Source organism: Notolepis coatsorum (assembly GCF_963971535.1).
Source record: "Notolepis coatsorum genome assembly, chromosome: 13".
Classification (NCBI taxonomy): domain Eukaryota; kingdom Metazoa; phylum Chordata; class Actinopteri; order Aulopiformes; family Paralepididae; genus Notolepis; species Notolepis coatsorum.
In genome coordinates this window covers 69162575-69190323 of record NC_140177.1, presented here as the reverse complement: position 1 = coordinate 69190323, position 27749 = coordinate 69162575, and the positions used below count along the sequence as shown (strand labels likewise).

Genomic DNA, 27749 nt, shown 5'->3' with positions numbered 1-27749 from the left:
TCGGCACAATAAAAATAACTGATCAAAGATGGCCAGTGTCTGTGCTCGGCTTAAGAGATATTTAATTTTAGGGGAAGGATACATTTGACCTCAATTTGCAGTAATCAACAAACTAGCGTCCACATTCCTCCCTCATTTCACTTCCATTCATTTTGAGGACCATGTCTAAATACAATACCAGTACTTCTGAAGTATAAACAAACTATACAGCAATATTATTCTGTAGTATCTTTAGAGCTAAAGTTGCCATTTCCAAATAATCAATAAAGGAACCATTTATCACATGCAGTTTGACCAAACATTCAACTTTTCAGAATTTAGTATCTTCCCTACAGCAAGGCAGCAGGTAACCACTCTGAACATTCCATGCAGGCCATACATGGCAGACTCCAACCTACAAACAAATTCAGAAATATATTTTGACTAGGCCCCAAAAATGTATGGAAGGCGTGAAAGGGGTAGACACCGGGGAGGGATGGTGGCGTCGACAGTGGACAACAGTGGTCACTAACTTACAGGAGAGGAGGCAAGACTGCTGAAACCTGACACATTTTTACTAAAGTGAAATATCCCTTTATCCACTGCGAAAATAAGTACATGAAAACTAGAAACAAACTCAAAAAGACAGAGCAACATCCTTTTGAATTCCTGTGAAGAGATTCATTTGGGGAAATTCCTGATATCCCAGACGTCCCCCTGTCTGGAACAGAACACCCTTAACCTTCATGCACCAAAGCAATCCTACACAGTTACGGCACGAAAAAGAAAGCAGACTCTACAATTGCGGTGTATTTTCTAAATAGTTTATTTGAAAACCAGGGCTGTTTTTGTGTGGCCAGTTTAGCTGCCACCCTGCTTGGCGGCCAGCCTCTTGTCCCTCTCCTCGGCGATGGTCAGACGGATTCCCTTTCCTCTGGGCAGGGACACCCACGGCTTGTTGCCCTGGAGACAGGAGGGGGGAAAAGGCATGAGATATGAAGACGGTGGAAAAGGTCAAAGTTCAGCCAAGCCATGGACACGGGAGAAATTACACATTTTACCAAAAGTTATTTTACTATGGAGCATCCAGTGGATGTTCTTGATCAGTGTTCACTCTTTGAGAAAGCATTTCTCAGGACATTTCCTTGACGGCACAAATGGGAATATAATTTAGCGGTAGGCCTAGTATCGACACATTTACCTTTTTAGCTGCACAAAATGTACATAGTGTAGTCATTACGGTTAGGATTTTACAGCAGTTATCAGAGTACAAACCCGGTGTTTTACTTGGAGGTTGACGTTTATAAAGGCATGCATGAGCTCCGCTCACAGTATGTGTTAACAGTACAACTCAACCAAAGGAAAAACGGAAGCAAGGTTTCCTCAATGATGAAACCAAGAGAACTAGGCTGCTTCCATGACTTACAAGTCATGGCAGTCATGAGAACGTTATGCGTTTTTCCATCACTACAATTCATTGTAGCACTGCATTTTCTCTTGACTTTATTGAATAAAGTCAGTCAGCTCCATCATTCGTCTCCATGCCAAAATTCTCTACAAATATCTTTCCGCAGCTAAAGGTTTAAATGTGCATCACCGGATACGTTTCAAAGCAAGAAACATTACTGGGCCCTGGAAATGTGGCAAGAAATAAAAAAGGTTCTACTAGGAGCTCAGAACTTCTTAGAGGATGTGGTTGTATTGTTTCACTGCTGATCAAAACCAGAAATATCATCATTGCTCCACCATCTTCTCCGGTCATGTTGCCATGGACGCTTTTTGTCGTTAGTTCATGCCAACCTTTGAGTGCCCACAACCAGGGGAGGAAACTAACTTTTTGGCTTACCAGCCAACTGGCGAGTAGCTGATTTTTTTTACCAGCCAAACTGATTTTTTACCAGCCAAAAAAAATTGCTAATTGTGATAATTACTTCTTTGTATGTCTTCGTCTAAATTGATTTTCAATCTTTAGTAATAATCACACCGTGTCTCTACTATTTAAAATATTTATTAACATAAAACATTAATAACAGTGTCTCTACTCTTCACAATATTAGCATAAAACATATTAACATGAAAGAGGGATCTATTCTGGACTGGGTTGGGCTGAACTGGGCAGTGAAAGATGCTGGGTTGGGCTGAACTGGGCAGTGAAAGATGCTGGGTTGGGCAGTGAAAGAAAAAACCTGAAGTATGTTGTGAAGTGTATAGATAGATGTGAAATGTATAGATGTAGCAGTACTGTCTATCTGTATGTCGTGTATGTCATATGTTATGATGAATTGAAAATGGGGGACCCTGATGTAAACCAGACTAAAGTCTTTCTCTGGTCTGCATCCCCTTAACAATTGTGTGTATTGAGAATTGAGCCGTACTGTATTGTACCCATTCTGCAATCTGTTAATAAAGTTTTCAATCAATCAATCAATCAAGTTAACTTTGAACCTCGGTTGTCAAGCCGCGTCAATGTTGTGTATGCATCTGGGTAGGCATCACAACGGTGTTCACTGTGCCTTTAAGGCGGCACGGTGGGCTGGACGACAGGGGCAGGGCTGTGAAATACAGTCAGTGTTGTGGTATCGTCAGTTCGGTTGGTGTGTTGTTGTGCACTGGTTGAGCATGCAATAAAACATGTAACCTTACGTCGTAGTCCGGTGCGTTTTTGGAAACATTATAGTCATAACAAATACACCTAGCTAACATGGGGCTGGCTGCTTTGAGCACACACACACACAGGGCTAACGTTAGCTAGCAAGCAGCTATATAGCTAAAACGCTAACTAGAAGCTAACTACTGTATACTGTTCAAATAGACTAACATACACCTCTGTGATTTAAATGTGTCCTTGCCTTATACTCGAGGGTTGTACTAGGGTTGGATGTAGTTCCCCGTTGGTCAGTCTGTCTGTTTTCCATCTTCTGCTGTGTTTAACGTTATCCGTTTGCGAGTGCTCCCTTGACTGATGGCTAGTACCGCGGGACTTTTATTCAACATTATATATGTCCGCCGCGGGTTGGCCAGTACTGCGGGAACTTTTATTAAACATTCTATATGTCCGCGGGTCTTGTGCAGTGCTCTCGTGACACTGTCAACTAGAGCGAGCACTCAGAAGACGTGCACCGTTTGCCAGTGACCGTGATTGCAGAATGTTTTTTTTTGTTTTGTTTACTAGTCGCCAGACTGGCGAGTGGTCTTCATGAATCACTCGCCAAACCTAAAAAATACTCGCATTTGGCGAGTAAAGTGGCCTAATTTCCTCCCCTGCCCACAACGCTATATAGCGTCCGTTTGCAGTTTTATTTTATTTTATTATTGGCTATTTGAATTCATATTTCATCAACCGAGCCTCGGGTTAGTGCTGCAGAGTCTCTCTGAGCTCAATTGGAAAGATACCGCCCCCCCATCATCTCTCCCTGTGTAACTGCACCCCATTACTTTAGACTGATGCAGGGGGAGTGGTCAGTTTGCTCATTTTACTTTTCCGTCAAGGCATCTGAAGAGACCAAGCAGGGGAGGAAATTAGGCCACTTTACTCGCCAAATGAGTATTTTTTACGTTTGGCGAGTGATTCATGAAGACCACTCGCCAGTCTGGCGAGTATTCAAGACAAAAAAAACATTCTGTAATCACTGCACTGGCAAACGGTGCTCGTCTTCGGAGTGCTCGCTTTAGTTGACAGTGCCACGAGAGCACTGCAAAAGACCCGCGGACATATGTTTAATAAAAGTTTGCGCAGTACTGGCCAACCCGCGGACATATAGAATGTTTAATAAAAGTCCTGCGGTACTGGCCATCAGTCAAGGGAGCACTCGCAAACAGATAACGTTAAACACAGCAGAAGATGGAAAACAGACAGACCAACGGGGAACTGCATTCAACCCTAGTACAACCCTCGAGTATAAGTTACTAAGGACACATTAAATCACAGAGGTGTAATGTCACTCTATTGGAACAGTGGTTAGCTTCTAGTTAGCGTTTTAGCTATAGCTGCTTGCTAGCTAACGTTAGCCCCGTGTGCGTGTGTGCTCAAAGCAGCCAGCCCCATGTTAGCTAGGTGTAGCCGTTATGACTTTAATGTTTCCAAAAAAGCACCGGACTACGACGTAAGGTTAGACATTTTATTTCATGCTCAAAAGCCCCTGGCTTGCACATCGCAGTCACGAAAGGGGCTAGGTCAACCAGTGCACAACAGCACACCAACCCAACTGACATTACCACAACACTTGACGGTACTTCACAGCACGTCGTAAGACCACCGCGCTGTCTTAAAGGCACAGTGAACGATATATATCTATGCAGTGAACACCCACCCAGATGGATACACAACATTGACGCGGCTTGACAACCGAGGTTCAAAGTTAACTTGATTGAAAACTTTATTAACAGATTACAGAATGGGTACAATACAGACACAGGGGTGTAAAGTGAAGTACAATTACTAAAGTACCGTTTTGGGGGATTTGTACTTTACTCGAGTATTATTAGGTTTGTATACTTTGTACTTTTACTCTTATTACATTTCAGAGAGAGAAAAAAAAGCATACTTTTTACTCCTTACATTTAAAATGCAGACCTACAAAGTACAAATCTCACAGGTCCAACCATTTTAATTAGTATATTTTAATTGTTTATCTGGCCGAACTAACGTTAACGACAGCAGGTAAACAGCCAATCAAATCCCCATCAATGGAAAATGAACCCGCCCATACCCATGCTGATTGGTCCTTGTGCAACACTAGAAAGCGGGGATCTTTGATTAAACACCTGCTATCAGAAGAATAGACAGTCAGATCCGCATTATGCTGTGGTTAATATTGTGATATTATTCAGGGTACTCCAGTATTCCGTCTTTAATATTGTGATATTATTCAGGGTACTCCATTACGTTTTTAATATTGTGATATTATTCATGATGTGAATGCCGCCCATGTTAGTTTACCTTCAATGGAGAAGTGCATTAAATAATTTGTCTGCAAAAAAAAGTGTCCTTTCATTTCAGCATTGTCTATCGCAGAACACATTCCATTGTGGGCAGTGTATGCTTGGTTTCATTCCAGCCTTGCCTAAACACCAGCTGATGATTTCACTAATTGGCTCACCTCTTCAACTAACTCACCTGGTGCAATGTATAGTTAAAATGTAAACTTGGCCCACGATGGAATGAGTTAGACCTCTGGTCTATCCCTTTAAAAAAGAAAAACTTTTACTTTTTAGTACATTTAAAAGTAGGACTTTGACTTTTACTCAAGTGTGTTTTTAGCCAGATACTTTGACTTGAGTCAGATTTTGAGACTGTACCCATACTTTCACTTAAGTATAATTTCTGGGTACTTTACACCCCTGAATACAGTACGGCTCAATACACACAATTGTTAAGGGGATGCAGACCAGAGAAAGACTTTAGTCTTGTTTACATCAGGGTCCCCCATTTTCAATTCATCATAACATACACGACATACAGATAGACAGTACTGCTACATCTATACATTACACTTCACAACATACTTCAGGTTCTCTTTCACTGCCCAACCCAGCATCTTTCACTGCCCAGTTCAGCCCAACCCAGTCCAGAATATATCCCTCTTTCATGTTAATATGTTGTATGCTAATGTTGTGAAGAGTAGAGACTGTTAATGTTTTATGCTAATAAATATGTTTAAAGAGTAGAGACAGTGTGATTATGATTGAAAATCAATTTAGACGAAGACATACAAAGTAGTAATTATCACAATTAGTGATTTTTTTTTTGGCTGGTAAAAAAAAAATCAGATACTCTCCAGTTGGCTGGTAAGCCAAAAAGTTGAGTTTCCTCCCCTGAGCAGGGTTTCCGTTAGAAAAAATTGTTGCCGGCCTCAGTGTCCGGTAGATTTCAATCTACCGGTCAAATGAGAGACATTCCGGTCAGAGTTTATTGAGCTTAAAAACAATTGATAGGCAAAAGGACAACAAAACAAAAGAATGACATCATCAAGGCATGTAGATTTATAATATTTTTACTTAAAACTAGGCTACTTTTGCGTATAGTCATTATATTCCAAATAAAATAAGTCCCGAGACTCGTGCTGCTGTCGACTTTAAATCAAATAGGCGTCTGTGGGCAGTCGCCCGACATTAATAAACAACAGTCTTGTTATAATCACATTTTTATGAGCCAACGAATTCCGTTATATTGGACATTTGTATTAATTATATCAAGCGAAGAACTGAGAAATTTGGCAGAGAGACTTCAACATTATCGTGGGTCTGCGTGACGACTCTCTCTCCACCTCCCAATGACTTATTTGCGAGAGTATGGCGCTGCAGAGCAGCAGATTCAGCTGTTATTGGCTCTTTTCTGGGAACCGCACAACAGCGCCCCCCACCCAACATTGAATTGAAAATGGCTGAATTGGAGTACTGCTGGAGTACTGCATTGTGCTGCTGTTGCTCCGGCTCTGCAGCTTCACAAAAGTTCACACACCCAGCACTAAGCTCTCGCTGACAACGTCGTTGTCATTATTAGAAGCAACGATGAAACAAATCATGTAATGATTGTTTCGTTCATCGCATAGGCTATTTAATTTTAGCCTATTTTAATACAATTCAAATAATCAAATTGTGCTTAGACTCCACCGGACATTAAGACCGGAGAGATTAAATATGTCGGACTTCAACAGATTTTGCCGGTCAAATACCGGTAATTACCGGCTAACGGAAACGCTGCCCCTGAGACCAAGTGATCACCGGCCATCAGAACAGCGTGGATTATGTATTTACAGTACCAACGCTGTAATCAATAAGCGTGATCGATATTTGGAATGGCGATCAGGAATTGGAATAATCTTTTTGGATAATATCTGATCTCAGGAATTTATTTTACCAGTCTTAGGATAAGCAGACCCGTTTTCACGGAGATATAAGCTTTTGCCCTATGGGCGTGTGTGCGCTGCGATTCCTGATTAGGAAATGAGAAATCGATTTTCAGCCCGCCTCAATAGCATGCATAAGTACACAACACATACTATGGATAATCTAGCGTTTATTTGAAAACGATTCATAAATAGGCCGAAAAATGACAACGTTTGTGTGTATGCTAGAACAGTAGTTCTCAAACTTTTTACACCAAGTACCACCTGAGAACGTAGCTGGCTCTCCAAGTACCACCATATGACCGACGTTAAAATACAGTCTATTCAGCTATGCACAGTTCACGCAGGAGGCAAATGTATTCCTAATACCATTATTTATTGTTAACTTTTGTCAGACACAGCCACAATGTACAAAGGGGTAGCACTAGAACTAGCAAACTCTTCCACACAACTCATACAATGCGAGGGGCATTGAGAACATAATAACTAACACTCATAAAAGCGAGGGGCATTGAGAACATAATAACTAACACTCATAAGAACTGTATTTCAGCAAATGTACTTAATTCTCACACACAGCAAGCAATTTTCCTTCATTCTCACACACACCATGTTGTTGTCCATTGACAACTCACATAAGCAGGGCCGGACTGGGGAAATAATTCAGGCTGGGAAATATAGTGTGAAATATAGCCCCAGTCAGGCCACTTTCTAAGTGGGGGTCCCCCACCAGGAATTATTTTGTTACAAAGACTTAATTTCCTGCATTCTTGTGCAGGAATTTTTGAAAATGTAACCTTTAAATGCCAGTGTTTGTGATGGGCATCACAAATTATTGTAAAAAAAAAAAGAAAAATCAAATGCAAAGTAAATTTTTCTGGGGGGGGATTATTACAGGGTAGGCATGTGTCAATGATAAGCAACAACAGATTTTGATGGATTTTTTGTAGTGTCAGATGTAACAACTCTTGAGAAAAGTGAGAGTATTTAATTTTTTTCTGACATTACAAAAAAATCTAAAAATAAAAATTGTTAATGATCAGGGCTATAAGTTGTAAGTTGAATAAAAGATTTATGACTGTTGACTGCATTACTCTGTCAGTGATCTCCTGGTTGTTCCCCACTTAGGTTATCTAACTATCTGCAATTAGAAACACTGGCTGGCCTGCTTCTAAGTTCAGTGGCCTGACTGCAAAATGCAGTACCACTAGTGGTACGCGTACCACAGTTTGAGAACCACTGTGCTAGAATATTCCAGTAAATGCCGTTTATCACGGAATCTATATATTTTCCTTGAAAACGAGGGCTTTTCAAAATGCTATAAAACGAAAATGAACTCATAAAAAACAATCCGTTTTTGACAATGTTGACTGCAAACAAGTCATTGATAAACGACAGGCAGATTAGACACAGCCATAATTTAGGAGAGATTATGCGTTCACAACGCTATCATTGAAGTGGGTGCTGGCACGCACACTTATGGCCAAGAGGAAAGGCCACTTTAAATTAGTATAACAGGAACAGTGTATTGCACTACTAAAGCTAACTAGCATGTCCTATATGCTCTGTGAATACCATGTACAGATACCGAGATGTCACACCATGTTACCTGTTTATTGCACAATGTTGTTTTTTTATTGGATTCTTATTATATGTTGTACCACTGTATTGCACATCGTCGCGGGCAAGACCACCCGCATTTCATTGTATACTTGTATGCCGTGACAATTAAAACTCTTGACTTGGCATTCAACAGGGTTTCCTATGTTAAATGGCTGGCACTCAAACTGTTAATGTATTTTATTAGGGGTGGGACTTTATCGCGTTCATTTAGATGAATTTACAGAAAAGGTTAACTGAATTTTTTGTGTTTAACAAAAGCATGCATGTGTATCCTCACCTTGCCAATGACGAAGATGTTAGAGAGCCTGGTGGCGAAGATGTTGCCTGTGCTGTCCTTGACGTGCACGACGTCGAAAGAGCCGGGATGACGCTCCCTGTTGGTGATGATACCAATACGCCCCAAGTTGGCGCCGCCGATCACCATGCACAGGTTAGCTGGAGGGGGAGAGAAACAACCACAGATAAGGAAATCAATCCAATTTGCATTAAACGCAAGCGAGTTACTGATTGAACGAGTTAGCGGTTTTGACACTGAAGACACAACTCAAAATGCATTTTATAGCACTTGAGTTATATTTTTTGTAGCATCAGTCTTCAATAGGATGTGTGCTGGCTTTAACAAATATATATACACCGGTATATAAACCCGCTTCATGTCCCACCAGTGGCATCTATTGGTTACAACGTGAATGCACTACAGGTGTATGTTGTTTACCTCTCATTTATACATACAAGTCTCGTCTGACTCGAGGATGAACACGCTCACTAGCTACAGTGAGGAAGGATTTGAACATGCAATGTTCACAACAGTAAGTTGGCCATGTAAACATTAGTTTTATACCTCTACATAAAGGGCGTTTCACTTCGACTGCATCCTAATCGGTAAGTGGGTAGTTCTATTAATTAGGGGTAAGAGAGAATTCTATTCCATCAAAAAAGTTTCAGTGAGAGTCTACTGCGTTTTGCTGTAGCGCCAGTTTTTCTCCACTGCTGTTTCACCAAGGGCAAGGCTTAGCCGCTCCACACTCACAATTGTACCCAGGTCCCAGATACGTTTCAAATGCATTGTACTGTAATACGACGTGGCAAGAAACATTACTGTCTGGGCCCTGGAAAAGTGGCAAGAATGTTCTACTAGGAGCTCAGAACTTCTTAGAGGATGTGGTTATATTGTTTCATTGCTGATCAAAACCAGAAATATCATCATTGCTCCATCTTCTCCAGTCATGTTTTAATGTCATTTTATTAAAAGGTTTAGAGAAGCATCTGCCAAATGACTAAAACATAAGGGATAATCAGAGTGGCTGGGTGGCGCAGCGGACATTGCGCTCGTCACCAACGCAAGAGACACCGGTCTCGAATCCGGCTGTCAGTGTTGCCTCCGGCTTGGGCCGGCCGTCATACTGACTCAATTGGCAGAGTCAGCGTGAGGGAAGTTGATGGGGTGGTAATCTGGTCGTAAACAGTGACTCCTACAGGTCGGTCAGGGCGCCTGCACAGCAAAGACAGGAGATGGCGGGGCAGTGTGAGCCTCCCACACATTACACCTCGCCAATGAGTCCGCGCTGGCAGGTGAAAAGAAGTGACTGGCTGCGCCCTCCACATGTATCGGAGGGGACATGTGATGGGCCTCTATCATCCCTACGACCGGCCAGTGTGGGACACATGCGAGCAACGATCAGGACAGGGGAGGGAGAATTGGCACGAGAAGAAAATGGGATGGGAGAAGTAGAAAAAAAACAAGTGATAATGATGCGCGTTAAAATCGGTTTTAAGGCACGACATGGAGGTGAAGAGTCACCCGACACAGCGCTTTAAAACCGCACACCTAAAAGTTGATTATTTGGCTTACATCATGGTAATTGTCACATTAAATAAACGCATTCAAAAATGTTTTTCTTCCCAGTCGTTTCTGAAGTAGATAAATCAGCTAAATGTACCTAGAGAGAGAAAAACAACCACAGATGAGGAACGAGGGAAAAAGTCCATTGACTCAATGTCATTTCCTTTAACCGCAAGGGAGTGACTTATTGAACGAGTTAGCGGCGTGGCCGTTGAGATATAGAGATGCCGTTTCACATCTAGAAATTAAAAACGCTGTTAGTGGTTGTTCTTACCGGTGTCGAACTTGATGAACTCTGTGATCTTGCCGGTGTCCAGGTCGATGCGGACCGTGTCGTTGACCTTGATGAGGGGGTCGGGGTAGCGGATGGTGCGGGCATCGTGGGTGATCAGGTGGGGGACTCCCTTGTTGCCAATGATGATCCTCTTCACCTTGCACAGCTTGTACTGCAGAGGGACGTTAAGACGGTGTTAACACAGGGAAATGTAATAAAACTGGATAATGTAATAAATATATTGTTTGGGGTCATTGGACAAAAATGAAAGACCTAATCCATTTCTCCATTAGAGATCAGACAAGCATCCAAATGCAGAAAAACAGGCTATTGAAAAATATTCATCTGCCTTCAAATGAAACACTCCTGTATCCAAACGGGCAGAATTGGTTTCAATCCAACTAGTGACCACAATAATGCGATGAATCCACAGTTATTCCACAATACGCTACTGAAGCACAAGGAGCTTAGAAACATGCTGGAAGAAAATACCTCTACAACATCTAGATTAACGGTTAATTAAAACGGCTTCCTAAGCCAATCACAAGACTGAGATCTCCAAAACACTACAATGTTCTAAGAGTAAAATGTTTGACACGTTTTGCTGCCCGTACCGATGGGACCCAGTGAGCTGTGGTGTTCCACAAGGAAGAATACTAGGACCGCTACTATTCCTAATTTATGCAAATGACATGTCATCAGCTTGTGACTGCAACCTGTTCCTGTTTGCGGACGACTCAGCCCTGCTGGTCTCTGACAAGAACAAGTTACAGGTTTAAAAAGCCCTCAAGCTCGGAACTAGGCAAAATCTGCATATGGCTCGCCGACAACAAACTATCATTACACATGGGCAAAACAGAGTCCATTCTCTTCGGTTCAAATAACAAACTCAGCAAGACCGACGGCTTCTCGGTTACAGTGGGTGACAATATTGTCACAAGGAAAGATGAAATTACCTACCTGGCTAATCTTTCCTGTGACAAAATGGCATCCAATGTAATAAAAAAAGTCAACCAACGAACTCGATTGTTGTACCGGATCTCCTCTCTGGTAAAGAAGAATACCCTGAAGACTCTGGCAGGAGCACTCATTCAAGGGTACTACGACTATGCTTGCACCTCATGGTACCAAAGCACCTCAAAGGCACCAAAAAACGAATTAGAAACATCTCAAAACAAGCTAGTCAGACTACTGCTTGACCCGACTCCTAGAACCCACCTCACCCCTGCCCACTTTGACAACCTAGGATGGCTTAGAGTAGACGACAGAGTAGAGCTGCCGCGATAACCGCATTACCGCGGTATCGCTGTTGCATCACGCTCACCGCAGAGTTAGGCTGAATACCGCGTCACCGATGTTTTTTATCATAATAATAAAGTTGGCTTGCGGCTCTGCAGATATACCCTACTCGGTTCCAAGCGACCCTATTGGGTAGAAGTGGTACCAGAAAAGTCATGTGAAACATTGCAGACCACCGACTGGTCAGAAGAGAGACGCGTCACACTTTGTAGCCTCTGAACAAAAACAGAACGCCGGCGCCGCCATCTTTACTGCCTCGCTAAGGATGCATTTCGTTCAGGATTTGTTTGCGACAGAACCAAGTGCAATAAACAAAAAAGAATGGATTCACTGTGTATTCTGCCTTATTTATTGATGAAACAAAACCGACATCAACCCAATTTACCACCGAGCGGAGAGTTTAGTGTCACAACAAGATCGCTGATGTGTTAAGTTTGTTGTTGTTATTAGCCTAATACTACCGTCAGCCGATATACACGAGAGGTAACGTTAAACCCGGGTTTGCTTGGTAGAATACACAATGAGAGGTAACGTTAGCTTTGGCAGAATAGACGCAACGAGAGTCTGGTTAATGTTATTGATTGATTGATTGAAACTGTGTTAAACTCTGGCTTGCTGCAAGCCCTCGGACATCTATGCCCACAGAGCTTTCAGTGTACACAAGCGAGCGGCCCCGCCTGCATCCCCACACGGAGACAAACGGAGTAGTACCTGGCTGCAGTGGAAAAGGAACGAAGTACCAGGTGCCTAAAGCGGGTCGAGTCGAGTAGGTACTATGCAGTGGAAAAGCGCCATTAGACTAGAGGCAGGCTATAAGAGTAGACTACTAAAAAAAAAAAAAAATGCATTCAAACTTTTTTTTTTTTTTGTGCGCACTGTGCGGTAATAACCGCGGCGGTAGGAAATATTTCGCAAATTCGTGCGGTAAGGAAAATATCAATACCGCGGCAGCTCTACGACAGAGTACAGCAACTTGCAATGGGCCTGGTCTACAAAATACACTACGCGACCAAGGTACCCATGTACATGTCAAAATACTTCCCAAAGGTCAGTGAATACCACGATCACAACACCAGAGGGAGCTCCACAAATCATGTTAAACCCAGATTCGGCTCAAACAAGGGACTAAACACGTTTCGCAATTATGCCACATCAATGTGAAACGCCCTACCCAAAGCTGTAAAGGAATGTGAATCACTACCCACTTTCAAAAACACTCAAAGAACACCTACGGGAGACTGCAATTCGAAACTGGCCCCTACAAATGTCCTAACCCAGTTGTACAGTAAATGACCAAGTATGGCTTTGTCAGTATTCCAATGTACAGTGTACCCCCCCCCCCTCCAATGTACAGCCCCCACCCACCCCCCTCCAATGTACAGTTTCTACATCAAATGTATATACTCTTTTTTCTGGACTCTTTTTGTATCACAAACAGTACTGTATTTGCAAATCTGATATGTCATAAATGTAGCAGTAGTCTCTGTATGTCATATATGTTATGATGAATTGAAAATGGGGGACCCTGATGTAAACAAGACGAAAGTATCTCTGGTCTGCATCCCCTTAACAATTGTATGTATTGAGCTGTACTGTACCCATTCTGCAATCTGTTAATAGACTTTTCAATCAATCAATCATTGAGCCAGGCTATAATAGTATTCAGATTCTCATGGGATTCTGTTAGCATGGTTGAGGATAGGCTGAACAAGTGATGGAAAAAAGACTTTAAACTCACTCCCTTAATAACGACACTAGTGCAGTAGCACACCAAGATAGATTTAAGTTTATTCAGAAAAGTCTACTAAAAGCTTGTAAATTTTTGTATAGCATGAAGATTTTTAACAATACGACTGTGGCAAGAAACATTACTGGGCCCTGGAAAAGTGGCAAGAAGGTTCTACTAGGAGCTCAGAACTTCTTAGAGGATGTTGTATTGTTTCATTGCTGATCAAAACCAGAAATATCATCATTGCTCCACCATCTTCTCCGGTCATGTTTTAAACTCTTAAGCCGTTATTCCTTTGCATGTTCTTGTTATCTAGGGACATCTATGTATCTCAGGGAATATATGATGATTAAACAGTTGATTTTGTAGAGACGGTACTGAATTCTGCCATCCGGACACATGCTATTTGAAATGATTATAGAATATCAGGCCTATAAATTACCTTATTATGGCCAAGTCGCACATCTATGGATCGGGCCAAATTTCTCCTTTCCAATGGCAGAGTTCAATCTGCATTTAGTATCACCAGGCGAGATTCACAAACCGTGAATGAAATCTACTGCAAGTACAGTTACTTTTTTTATAATGTAAATTTTTCCGCCATTTATCAGATTGAAATGCCGTTTATTTATTTTTTTAATTCCCCCCCCCCCCCCCCCCCCCCCCTCCTTTTTCCGTTTTTCTCCCCTCCCAATGTTAGTTGTTATGCCAATTCCCAATCCCCTTCCTGGTCGTTGCGCACTCTACCCCCTACCGTCGGTCTCGGAAGGCGGAGACTATCACATGCTTCCTCCGACACATGTGTACCCAGCCCACTACTTCTTTTCACCTGGCAGCGCGGAGTGTAACGCGTGGAAGGTCACACTACCTCCCTCCAGATCCCTCGCTGTGCAGGCGCCGCCACCGAAGTGTAGGAGTCGCTGTTTACAACGACCCGGACCCACCCACCAGCTTCCCTCCCGCTGACTCTGCCAATTGGCAAGTATGACGGCCGGCTAAGCCGGAGGCAACGCTGACAGCCGGATTCGATACCAGTGTGTCTCGCGTTGGTGACGAACGCTTAGTTTGCTGCGCCACCCAGCCGCCTGAAATGCAGTTTTTTGCTAGACGTTCACAGAAAGTTTTTCTACCTTAACTGTTCCGTTTTATGGCAATAACATTCAGGTTTGTGGGATATGATTCTGAAAAAGAAATTAAGTCAATCTAGAAGTCAGATGATTGACAGGGGCTAGAGTGAGCTGGTAAGTGCAGTTTTTTGTAATTCGAAAGCCCACCAAAAGTGCTGGGCTCTCAAAAGACTACTCAGTTAGGTTGCGCCAAATCCTCGCGTCAATCCTTGCCTTTTCTGACTAGATTTCTATAACTAATATTTCACTAATAACACTTAGATTGTTAACGTAGTAGTGCTATACACTTTGACTGCCGTTTTGACAGGGTTAGGGTCTTTACTCCGGGGGGGGGGGGGAAACGCAACATTAATTCATATTCTGTAGAGATGGATTTATGGCGTGATGTGCGCTCTGGCTTACGAGGTTAATGTCTTTTATTAATCAGTTTGGAAGAGCATCTGCCAAATGACAACAGAAAAGGGATGATCAACAAGAGGCGAAGAACAACCTGACGCACAGCGCCTTCAAACTGTAACGCACACCTACAAGGTCATTATTATGCTTATAACATGGTAATTGTCACAATCAATATAAAATAAAAACGTCCTATTGGTTAGTTTCCCTTCCCAGTTGTTAGTTTATCAAGTTGATAAGCAGTGATGCCAGTAACGCGTTACTAAGTAACACGTTATTGTAATCTGATTACTTTTCCCCGAAAATAGTAATCTAATGCGTTAATCTTTAAAAGCCAGTAATCTGATTGCAGTTACTTGTCCAAGTGGCTGTGCATTACTATTTCGTTACTATCTCATCATAAATTCATAATGCAGGCGGAATGCAGTATTTTATTTCGTTTTCGACAGTCAAAAATACATTTTGAGCCGTTTTTTCTTATTTGGGAGTGACGTCGTGTGGCAGTGAAAGGGTTAAATACACAATGTGTCCCGCGGCGTGACTGGACCCTCTGTCTGAGAGTGACTCTGCTTTGGTCCAATCACATTCCCCATCCACAGTCTGCGAATCAGAGGCAGAGTAGGGCGGGTCTTCACAGCACGTCATGTGACATATGCGCCAATCGTGTGACAGCAGGGCTCCGTCGTTACAGCCTCGTCTGCACAGAGAATTCCACCCCAAAACTCTCGTCTAAACGTAGCCTCAGTCACTACTTCACGTTTGTGTCAGCTAAGCCGGGTGAAACAAAATACTGTCTACCGCTAAAAACAGCACATCCAATTGCATTGAAAGCATCTGGAATCACAACACTAGCCGACGCTTCGACTAGGTACAGGAGGACTCGGAGGCCAGCCAAACAGCAAAAGAGAGATTGTTTCTTTCCATTTTGATTAATGTATATTTGATGGTGGCAGAGCAAAAGCTCTTATTTGCCTGATTTACAGTTAATTTACATGTTAAGAGACTGATTGTATGTTTATAGAGACATTTATAAAAACTATTTAATAGTTACAGTTGATATAATTGAATAGTTCAGCCTACATTTGTTAGATGTGATACACTGGTTTTGTAAAACCTTTGGCTGGCTGCTCTAATGCTGTGAGCATCATAGACTGTTGCTTTACCATACTTGGTACAGAAGCTGAAGCACTAGTTTAACAATTTACGTTATGTGCAGAGAAACAAGTTAAAAACAATTTATGCACTTTCAATAAAGCGTTTAAAAAAAACTGTTGGGGGAACGACGACGACTTCGTAACCTAGTTACTTTCAAAGTAACTAAGTTACTCTGATAATCAAGTAATCAGTAAAGTAACTTCGATTACTTTTTAAAGGAGTGATCAGTAATCAGATAACTTTTACAAGTAATCTGTGGCATCACTGTTGATAAGTCAGTTGTGGCAGTTGTGGCAGTTGTAAAGCTGACAGCTTTATTAATCAGTTAGGAAGAGCATCTACCAAATGACTAAAACATAAGGGATAATCAATGATACGAGACAAGCGTTAAACGGTTTTAAGGCACGACATTGAGGTAAAAAACCACCCGACATGGAGCGCTTTAAAATTGTTTAACACCAAAAAGTTTATTATTTTGCAAATATCATGGTAATTTGGACACATTAAATAAAAGCATTTGAAAAAAAATTCCCATTCGTTAGTTTATGAAGTTGATAATCAGCTTTGCTTGCCATCCCTACTGCGTGTAGCTTAATCCCAGCGGAAGAGTGCAAGAGCGCTTCCGCATTCTTCGCCAAAAGCGGCACTTTAACAGCTTTTTATTTCTGTTAGCGCTGCAGATATAACAAAGAGGTCTAGCGGAGTCAATGTTGGCGGTTTTGTTGAACATTTGTACGTCACAGGAGAGAAACAGTGTATTCAAAGAAAGCTATTAAAAGTCTTTGAATCTAAATATACTTTTTGTAAAATTTGTCATAATGTAGCATTTGTGTGTAACGTACTGTAAAAAATAAATGTTTTCACAGGAAATTCACTATTATTTTACAGATTACTTTTGTTTTTCTACTTTAAGTGTAAATGCCATACAAATAGTAAATTACCTTTATCAAAATATTAACCATTAAATAAAGGTTGTAATTAGAGCTGTCAGTTTATCTGTACGTCATATATGTCCTGATGAATTGAAAATGGGGGACCCTGATGTAAACAAGACGAAAGTCTCTCTGGTCTGCATCCCCTTAACAAGTGTGTGTATTGAGCCGTACTGTATTGTACCCATTCTGCAATTTTCATTCAATCAATTTCATTCAATCAATTTTATGAATGACCGAAAAAACAATGTTGCAAAGTAAAGTTGACAGCTGCGTTGCGTTATCGTTACAATGTACAGGGAAATAACATTATGGCGTTGCGAGTGAATCGCGTCGCGATAATATACATGTATTCCATAATATGTAAAGTACAGTTGACAGCTGCGTTGTGTTAACGTTACAATGTACAGGGAAATAACATTATGTGGTCCTCGTTTTGGATAATATGTAAAGTACAGTCGACAGCTGCGTTGTGTTACGTTGCAATGTACGCGGAAATGCTGCGTTGTGTTGCAATGTACTACATGCATTCCATTTCGGCGTCTGAGCGGGGGGAAAGAAAATGCGCATTTGGAGGGAGTTACCGCGGCCAATCAGGGCAAAATGTGGAAGCGCTCTTGCACTCTTCCGCTGGGATTAAGCTACACGCATCCCTACTTCCCATTTTCCCACATGGAATGCACCTGGTTGGATAAATTACATGCTGGTGCTCTAGTGTGACATCTAGTGGCTGAATGTCATCTATAGCACCTTAAAGGGGAACCATCTTATAAATGGCCTTTTTCAGTGTTTAGCATTGTTTCATAGCTATGTGGACTTATATTAATATGATCTATGTCTCTAATTCTCATATTGGCGCATTTTTCCAATTCTCCTCACAATATTCACCCTCACTGAACTGAGTCATCTGAAAATGTGCTGATCTGTGATGTCAGAGATGTCTCAGCTGCATGATAATGTGCACGGTTGGCCCCTTGCAGCACCACCGTGGCCTCCCAGGCTCAAAACGGCTTAAGATCTTGAGGTAGAAAAATGCTGTTTGAGTAGTTTATTAGAAATACAAAACAATGAATTCAAAATAAAATTACAGAGGTGTTCCATAGACTCACAGGAAGTGTAAAAGTGCCCAAATAGTGAAAGAAATAGTAAAATAGTTCCCTTTAAAGTCTAGTTATCATTTTCATTTCAGTTAGACTGAATTGAATAACTACAACTATGTTTAGTTAACTATAATAAAACTAACTAGGAACCGGCTTGCTCACCTTGCCCTCCTCGGCGGTGATGCGGTGGACGGTGAAGCGTCCCTTCACATCGTAGATCAGACGGAAGTGCTCTCCGGTCTTCTCAATGCTGATCACGTCTGGACAGGAGACACAAGAGACAAATTCTCAACACAAAGCGCTCTGCCCGTTTTACTACGCCGTCGGCTGAGCAGCTGCCTTGCTCAAGGGTGCCGAGCAAGAGGAGTTCCGTCGCTCGCATCATCATCAAGGTACCCATCTACAAATGTGGACCCCACCTATAAAATCCTCTTCTCGGCTCAGATGGCGACTTGTTACACAGGAGGTCCCCCTTGCATTATATTCCTGGGTCGTCCACTTGCGGATTACCGTATGTACTTGTGTGAAATACCCCAGTGACGATATTTTTCATCTTCTCCTGGCACAAAGTGGTATTTTACATCAGACTCTTGTATGGGTTCCTATGGAACCCAACATTTACTTCAGATTGATCACACACCAGTCTACTTTTTTTTTAATCCACTTTCTCTCCTTTTTTTTTTTTTTTTTTTTTTATATCCCAATTTCGTATAGCCAATTCTACCCTCCCCAGTCTTGAACGTTGCTAGACTCCAACTCGTCAGCTTTAGTGAGGATAGAAGCCTTGCATGACGTGTCCCCTACGGTACACGGAGGCAGCCTGCCGCATCTTTTCACCAGACAGCGCGGACTCTGTGGCGAGGAGTAACACGTGAGAGGCTCACGCTGCCCCCGATACTTCCCGTCTCTGCTGAACAGGAGTCACCCAACCGATCTGTAGGAGTCGCTGTACACAACATCCAATCCCCACCCATCGACTTTCCACCCACTACCTCTGCCAATTGATAGTATGACGACTGGCCCAAGCCGCAGGCAATGCCGACTCCGAGTCTAGACCGAGTCTCTTGCATTGGTGATGAGCGCAATCTCCGCTACGCCACCCAGCCGCCTGTGTGTGATCAGTCTTCAACCGCAAATCCATGATTAGATAATCGAAATAAATTAACCTCTTACAATGGTAGCACCGAAATAGTCAACCATTTTCCGGTCAGTCCGGGAATAAAAATGGCAACCTTCCAGTCACAAGCCTGCTTCTCTAACCACAACACTGCCCCGTCCACTCAACCCATCATCTGCTTCCCTGCGGGCTCTTTCATAAAACACACGCATGAGTATCACACCTGACCTCACAGGGAAGAATGACCACAGTCACCCGCTGGCTAATCTCACTGGCCACACATCTGGTTCTCACCAAGAGGTCAGGAGAATTTCAAAGTAAAAAAAATAAATAAAATAAAAATGACGCATACCGACAGGGAGCTGTTGGCACCTCTTGGCGAAATTACCTGCTGGTAAAGCTACAGGCAGAAAGTTTGCTGGTACATGTTGGCTGTGGTGACTGGAAAGTTAGTTGTGGCAAGAATTTAGCAACACTTTTCCATGCATGTCTGGGAGAGGAGTGAGAAGTGGCCAAGAGGAATCCCACCAGCTGAGAGGGGCTAGAGTTGGTTTCCTACCCTGATTTCACCATTAACAGCCCACAAAACAAGTCTCATTCATTCTACTGCAACACAACTGCATCACGACTCTAGCTGGGCAAATACCTTCCCAATTCTTAGTAGAAATCCTGCAAAATCATACCCAGTACACTTGTCACATAACCAATATGGAACAACTACTGCAAAAGGGATAAATCACTAATTTAATTTACATTTGGTCCAAGGTCAATCAGAGTTGTGTGGGGAGCGAAAGGAGTGTTCCCCGAGATGGTGATCAACACAACGGTCAGTTCAGTAATGTAGTGAGTGTATAATTAGGCCAGGGTGATGATCACACAGCGAGGCCTCACCTGATTCTGTTAATTAAAAACCACACTTTTCATACACTTCTGGCTGGCCTATGGGTGGAGATGGACCCGACTAGGTGAGATTTCTGAGGTGTTGTGAGTGACTGAGCATGTGCAAGCTTCCATGTCAAAGTGTGTCGACTACACTACGACACCAAATAAAGTTTGAACAAATATGTATGACCCTACCGCCACGGACTACTCTAGGACAGGATTGTCTAGATCCAATTACCCAGAAGGACATTGCAAGGGAAAGGTGTATAAAGTTTAAACAACTTTTAAATGACGAGTTACGGCTTTGCGACTTGACCTACATTTAGGTTGCAGCCAAGGTCCTTCCAAGCAATGTGAACTAGACAGCACCCTTTCAGATGCAGACCGAGCATTAGCAGTCTGCTGTCGTGGGGAGGTGTGGCCACAACAGCAAACACACAGCAATGCAGTCTGCAAATCAGTTGTAACATCTTTATCTTTATTACGGATCCCCATTAGTCATCACCGCAGCAACAACTAGTCTTCCTGGGGTCCACTCCACACACAACAAAAACAGTACATGCATAACATTATACATTATAGTAGCATACTAGGCTTGGGCGGTATGACGGTATTACAATATACCGGGGTATTTCGAAATACCGACGGTATTGAAAATCAATACCGTTGTCACCGTCAAAATCACAGATGTGCTTCAGCTTCTATTACAGTGAAACTGAGTTTTGAGTGTAGTGCACACACTGAGTGTAGTGCACACACGCGCCAGCAGAGGGCGAGACCAGTCTAGTGGAGCGAGTGGGTCACAACGGTCTTCACGTTTTACGGTAATGTAAAGTGCTGTGAAAATACCGTAAAGCGTTGTGACGAGAGTTGATGTGTGTTGTTGTGGAGTGGTGCGCTGGTGGAGCAAGCAAATACTCTGTCCCTTATTATATGTGAACTAAAGAGTACAAGGTTTACACAACAGCCCCCACCCGCCTTTTTATTGTATTTGTATCGTCCTGTACTATCCGCTGTCAGCTGTTTATCTCTCTGTGAGCTTGATTAATTAGCGTTAGCTCACGCTAAGTAGCGTTAGCTCTGCGGCTAATCTTAGATTACCCTGAACTAAATCAATCATATCAATGACTAGGTATTCGAGTAGTTTTCACTGCACATAGAAGTAGCCAAACAACGGGAGCATTTCGGGAGCATATGACCAAAACCCAGGCAATTTCTAGCCCTTAAGGAATCAAATAGTCTGCCATGGCTATAGGCTAAGATGCTAACGCTAAAACGGTGCGGGCTTCTACCGGTGCGGGACTACCATTCTGAGAGCTGACGATGATTTGTTTACTTGGTTACACGTAAACCCCCCCCCCCCCCCCCGCTGATGAAAATGAACGTCATACCGTCAAATACCGTGCACCGGGGTGTTATAACATAAAGGTTTGCCGGTGTGAAAAAAAGGATACCGCCCAAGCCTATAGCATACATTAAAAAATATATTCCAATAATCCTACATATAAAAATTCCAAATAACATTACAGTACACAAACCGTATCAGATCACAGAAAATACAATAAAAGGGATTAAACTCACAGTCATATCTTTACAGTGTAAACTACAGTATCTGTGTTTTTCTTTAATGTAAACTAATTTCTTTTCTCTCAATGCTCTTTTCAAATTATTTTTAAAACGCATCATACTGGTTATCCAAGTAAGATGTACTGGCAGTTTATTCCAATATGACATGGCTCTATATAACAATTCTTTGCTGCATTGGTTTTTGGTAGTAGCAGTGTGAACGTTTCCCTACAGGCATGCCTAGTACCATACTTGTGTCGATCATGTGTACATGTTAGCTGTGAATACAAACAGATAGACTGCAGCCTGTCTTCCACCTTCAACCACGACAGCTTGGTATGCATCCCCTCCACACTGTTTCTCATTGAGCAGTTGAGGGCCAGACGGGCCGCTCTGTTCTGAGTGAGCTGGATCTTATTGAGCTCTTTCTTGTCTTGAGGCATTAGACCAGACAGCTGGACAGTAATCAAGGTGAGAAATAACTAATGACTATCACTTCAATATCAGATCGGCTAGAAAATACCTACACCTTCTGATAATTGAAATACCTCTGCTCATTTTGGCAACCACATTGTTGGTGCGAGTTGACCATGAGTGTTCCATCAAGTGTGACACCCAATAGCTTTACTCTCTAACTTGCTCAACATGATCACTTCATTACATTACAAACTCCTACAAGTCAGATTGAAAATTATAATCTGCAGTCAGTGTATGGAACGCTTTCCGCCTAAAGCAGCATTCTGATTGAAAGTAATTAATTTAATGTATTAAATAATAAAACATTAACTAACTTGCCGTGTGACATTTTTTAAATAATTACATTAAGATTAACTTTAGAAACTCACTGGGTGTTAAAACTGCACAAGTGGATCCGAGTGGGCCAGAGGATGATTCACCAAAATCAATTTCCAATACAATTATAGTCTTGGGAGATTTAATGTTTCAAACATCAATAACTGACAAATAGTGCCACAGGTGTATTTGAATGATGTCAAGAGTTGACAAGACTGCATCAAAGATCCCAAACACTGACCGGACACTAATTTCTAGTTCCCAAACACAAATCTAATCCAGCTAAATTGAGCAGCTGTTCTGCAAGATGGACTAATGTCAAAATGAAAACACCCATTAATCCCATCCCTAGTCCAAATGATTTACGACGCATACTAAAAAGCCTCCCTTTGGATACGACCTTAATTGCATTGAATGTCCTAGTTGGGACATCTACTTCTTTAAGCACCATTGGCTCATTTAATTTCAAATCTTGCCCGTTATGAATACGCGTCACAGCCTTGCTGGCTACCTACTATGAGGCCCAGCAAGCACATCTGATGAGACTCAAGTTTGTACTAGACTAGAGGCTCAAGTCTCCCAACAAACGAATCCTAAATAGACTTGAGATCAGCAAACTCGTGGAGGGGTCAGGGAAGGGGAATGGTACCATGATTCCAGAATTGACCCATCTCAAACACCACCCTATTTTCTTGATCCTCCAACCACAACTGTTGCTTCCAAGAACGTGTTGAACAAGCAACACGGAGGTCAATGCAGATGGACACATTATTTACATTATTATATACCTGGGTTGTCCACTTGCAGATTATGTCGGCACTACTGTAATTATGTCAGCTTTTCTTTAGAAATGAGTTTTTGCAGAACAGACTACAGACAGGCACCACTAGTTCATGAGAAAATACAACTCTTATCACCGGAGCTCAGAACTTCTTAGAGGAATTGGTTGTATAATTTCATAGCTGAGATCAAAACCAAACACTGTCATCATTGCTCCTCCAAGTGATGGGAGGTTTGAGTTTATTAGGATCCCCATTAGCTGTTGCATGACAACAACTAGTCTTCCTGGGGTACACACAAAACATTACATTCGACAAGATAAACAAGTATGCTGCTCATACTTAACACACTGGACCCACAGGACAAACTACAAGCCTGGAGTTAATGCATGAGAGACTACATATTCCATGGAAACACAGGACTCACAGGATAAACTAAAAGAAACATCTCGCATGCTAAAGAGTGATGTAGCACAAGTATTTTATCACTATTTCATACTATCTTAATAAAAATGCACAGGCACACACTACCCTTTTTCTTGATCCTCCAATCACAACTGTTGGTTCCCAAAAGAGGGACTACGTTCAGGTAAATAAAAACTCAACTGATAACAAGGTGGAATGCAACCACAGAGGACACTGGCGATTGGGGAGTAGCGCCTAAGGTGGGAAGTTTGTTAAAGTTTTGTGCAACAGTTGTCAAAGATAGCCTTGTCCACACATTATCCAGCAAGGGGTTTTATTTAAAAAGCCAAATGATGGCTTTCCTACGCTTCAAGAGGCATAAAGGAAGGCTGTGCAGTGATTTGGTTGACATATATCCTCCACAAATTCCTACAGCTGCAACCAACTTTGGCGTTGCATTCATTTGAGTTGAATTTGATTTTTATTTGTCTCAAACATAGAAACATAAGTTTAAAAAAACAAAGGTAAATAGTCAAAGACTATTTCCATAGAATTAAGTGTTCGAGAAGGAACAGGGGGAAGAAAAACAACTTATCAAGCCCTGCCCCTTCCTTACAATATTTGACATTATAATTTAATAATATAAAATAAAAGTAGTTTTTTATATATCCAAATGAGAAAATAATAGGCAGTCACATTACTGCTCAAGCTCCTCTCTTATGTGTCCATAAGTGCTTGTTTATAGCTACGTTTAAATGTATTGATTTTTGCTTAATTGTATACTCGCATGCAAAGCAAAAGGCAGGTTACAACAATCAAGTCACACACGACAACAGTTGTCGTTCTCCTGGCATGTCGACATATCCAGAAATATCAGAGGGGGACAGAGGAGACCATTCACCTGTGGCGTATGGTGGGGTGGCAAAATTACATTATATCCCATCCACCCTTCGCTCCAACTCACCCATGAACCCGGCGGGGTAGGTGATGTCAGTGCGAACCTTGCCGTCAATCTTGATGAACCTCTGCATGCAGATCTTCTTCACCTCATCCCCAGTCAGGGCGTACTTGAGGCGGTTCCTCAGGAAGATGATGAGGGGCAGGCACTCCCTCAGCTTGTGGGGACCGGTGGAGGGCCGGGGAGCCTAGGAAGAGAGGGACGAGGGGGGCTGTGAGAAGTGATGCGAGCTAAGGGACAGTTGCATGTTGAAGCTCATGAGGCTACTGGAGTACACTGCAAAGATGAGCAGGGGTCAGACCCTTAACCAGAGGCGGTATAGTTAAGGTGTGATCGTTATATAAAAGCAGAAATAACAATCTTTGTGTGCGGAATAGATAATTTCAAGAGATTACAAGTAGTAGCACTTAATAAAGCAAAACATTAAAAGATGGCGCATTCCAAAAGAGCACAAGTGGCAACACGGGTTGCTATGAATATAAGGACGCAATATGTATGGGCAACAAACAATGTTAGCATGTGTGCACAGAGGACTACGGTGAAGAAACTGAACGAATCTTTAACTTACAAAAACTCCGGTGAGCTTGTCAAGCATCCAATGCTTGGGCGCTGCGACGCGCTTCAGGTGCTTCTTCGGTCCTCGTGCCTGGAGAAAAACGACACACAGCCGGTCAACAAGAAAAGAGACCAAACAAACAGCATAATATAACAGCAGCACAAGAAGTCCGGTTAGGTTTGGATATACACCTCCCTGACGAGAGTAACTAGGCAGCCAGGCCTGACCTAGCGTTAGCATGCCATGCTAATAATGGAGACACCAACACACAGGCCTTACGTACACCATCACCAATTGGTACATCAGTACACACCGCAGTGAAATCGGCGAAGGCCGGCTAGTGATTATATTTTGAATTTACATGAGAAGAAAACGTTTTAAGTTAGGCTATTTTAAGTCATTTGAAGCCAGGCAGCGTTTCGCCGGTCCCATCCCACCAGCCAGTCGTGGCTACATCATTGATGCTAAACGTAATAGCCATGAATGCTAGCCCAAGCGGGGGTTCAGATTTTAACACCATAATTATATACACAGTATCGTTCGCAATGTCTGCAATACATTTACTATCCATTTCAAAACATATGAAATGTTACATTATTGGGCCCAAATGGGTGATGTTACAGCAGTAAAACGTGATGTTTGAAGATTATTTCGGATGGTAATCGTGAGGAAATACTGCTCACCATGTTGGAGTCTGCGGGGGAAAGGACCTCCCTATTTCCGGCCTCCAATGATAAGACCGCGTACGGCAGACTGTGAGGGACCAAAGGGGCGCAAGTCACATTCTATATCCTGCTCCAGGCCTATTTATTACCACGGTAATAAATAGCTGATTGATTGATTGATTGAAAAGTTTATTAACAGATTGCAGAATGGGTACAGTACAGTACAGCTCAATACATACAATTGTTAAGAGGATGCAGACCTGAGAAAGACGTTCGTCTTGTTTCCATCAGGGTCCCCCATTTTCAATTCATCATATGACACACACGACATACAGATAGACAGTACTGCTACATCTATACATTTATGACATACCAGATTTTCAAATACAGTACTGTTTGTGATACTAAAAAAATCAAAAAAAATAGTGTATATACAGTTGACATAGAAACTGTGCATTGGAGGAGGTTGGGTAGGTGGGGTGGGGCTGTACATTGGAGGGGGGAGGGGTTGGGTAGGGGGGGGGGCACTGTACATTGGAATACTGACATACATTTGACATAGAAACTGTACATTGGAGGAGGTTGGGTAGGTGGGGTGGGGTTGGGTGGGGCTGTACATTGGAGGTGGGGGGGGGGGGGGGGTTGGGTACGTTGGAATACTGACAAAGCCATGCTTGGTCTTTATTGTACAACTGGGTTAGGACATTTGTAGGGGCCAGTTTTGAATTGCAGTCTCCCGTAGGTGTTCTTTGAGAGTGTTTTTGAAGGTGGGTAGTGATTCACATTCCTTTACAGCTTTGGGTAGGGCGTTCCACATTGTTGTGGCATAATTGCGAAACGTGTTTAGTCCCTTGTTTGAGCCGAATCTGGGTTTTACATGATTTGTGGAGCTCCCTCTGGTGTTGTGATCGTGGTATTCACTGACCTTTGGGAAGTATTTTGACATGTACATGGGTACCTTGGTCGTGTAGTGTATCTTGTAGACCAGGCCCATTGCAAGTTGCTGTACTCTGTCGTCTACTCTAAGCCATCCTAGGTTGGCAAAGTGTGCAGGGGTGAGGTGGGTTCTAGGAGTCAGGTCAAGCAGTAGTCTGACTAGTTTGTTTTGAGATGTTTGTAATTTGGTTTTTAGTGCCTTTGAGCTCTGCCCTGCTCCCGTGTATTTGTCTATAAGGTAAACATAGTGTCCTACTCTAATAATGATAATAAGACTAACTAAGCACTATTCGGTCTATGTTAGGGCTGTCACTCCACAACCTTGTTTTTGGCTCTCTAAAGAGTGATAATACACTCCACAATCTTGTTTTAGGATATTACACATTTAAATTTGAATTGTGATTTAAACACCATTTGCTTAAATTCCAAATGCACATTTAAAACGTAGATACATAAGAGGCTAATACCTAATTGTTCAATTTCTAAATCAATCATTGTCCAATCACACCACATCCTCACGATAACATTGATTGATTGAAAACTTTAATTAACAGATTGCAGAATGGGTTTGATTGATGAATTGATTGAAAACTGTATTAACAGATTGCAGAATGGGTACAATACAGTACGGCTCAATACCAACCAAACTGCTAAGAGGATGCAGACCAGAAAAATTATTTCGTCTTGTTTACATCGGGGTCCCCCATTTTCAATTCATCATGACATTTATGACATAAAAAATATATACATCCGAAGGGGAAGAAACTGTATATTGGTGGGGGGTGGCC

General features: G+C 42.2%; 1 protein-coding gene across 1 annotated transcript; it reads right to left on the bottom strand.

The window, feature by feature from the left end:
- Positions 1–789: 789 nt before the first annotated feature.
- rps4x (ribosomal protein S4 X-linked) lies at positions 790–26097 on the bottom strand. The gene is made up of 7 exons (XM_084327929.1): positions 26044–26097; positions 25373–25450; positions 24811–24991; positions 18468–18565; positions 10568–10739; positions 8728–8885; positions 790–942 (listed from the first exon to the last, which is right to left on the bottom strand). Exons 1-7 carry the CDS (start codon positions 26044–26046, stop codon positions 841–843), a joined length of 792 nt encoding a protein of 263 aa, XP_084184055.1. The 5' UTR covers positions 26047–26097; the 3' UTR covers positions 790–840.
- Between the last annotated feature and the right edge of the window lie 1652 nt (positions 26098–27749).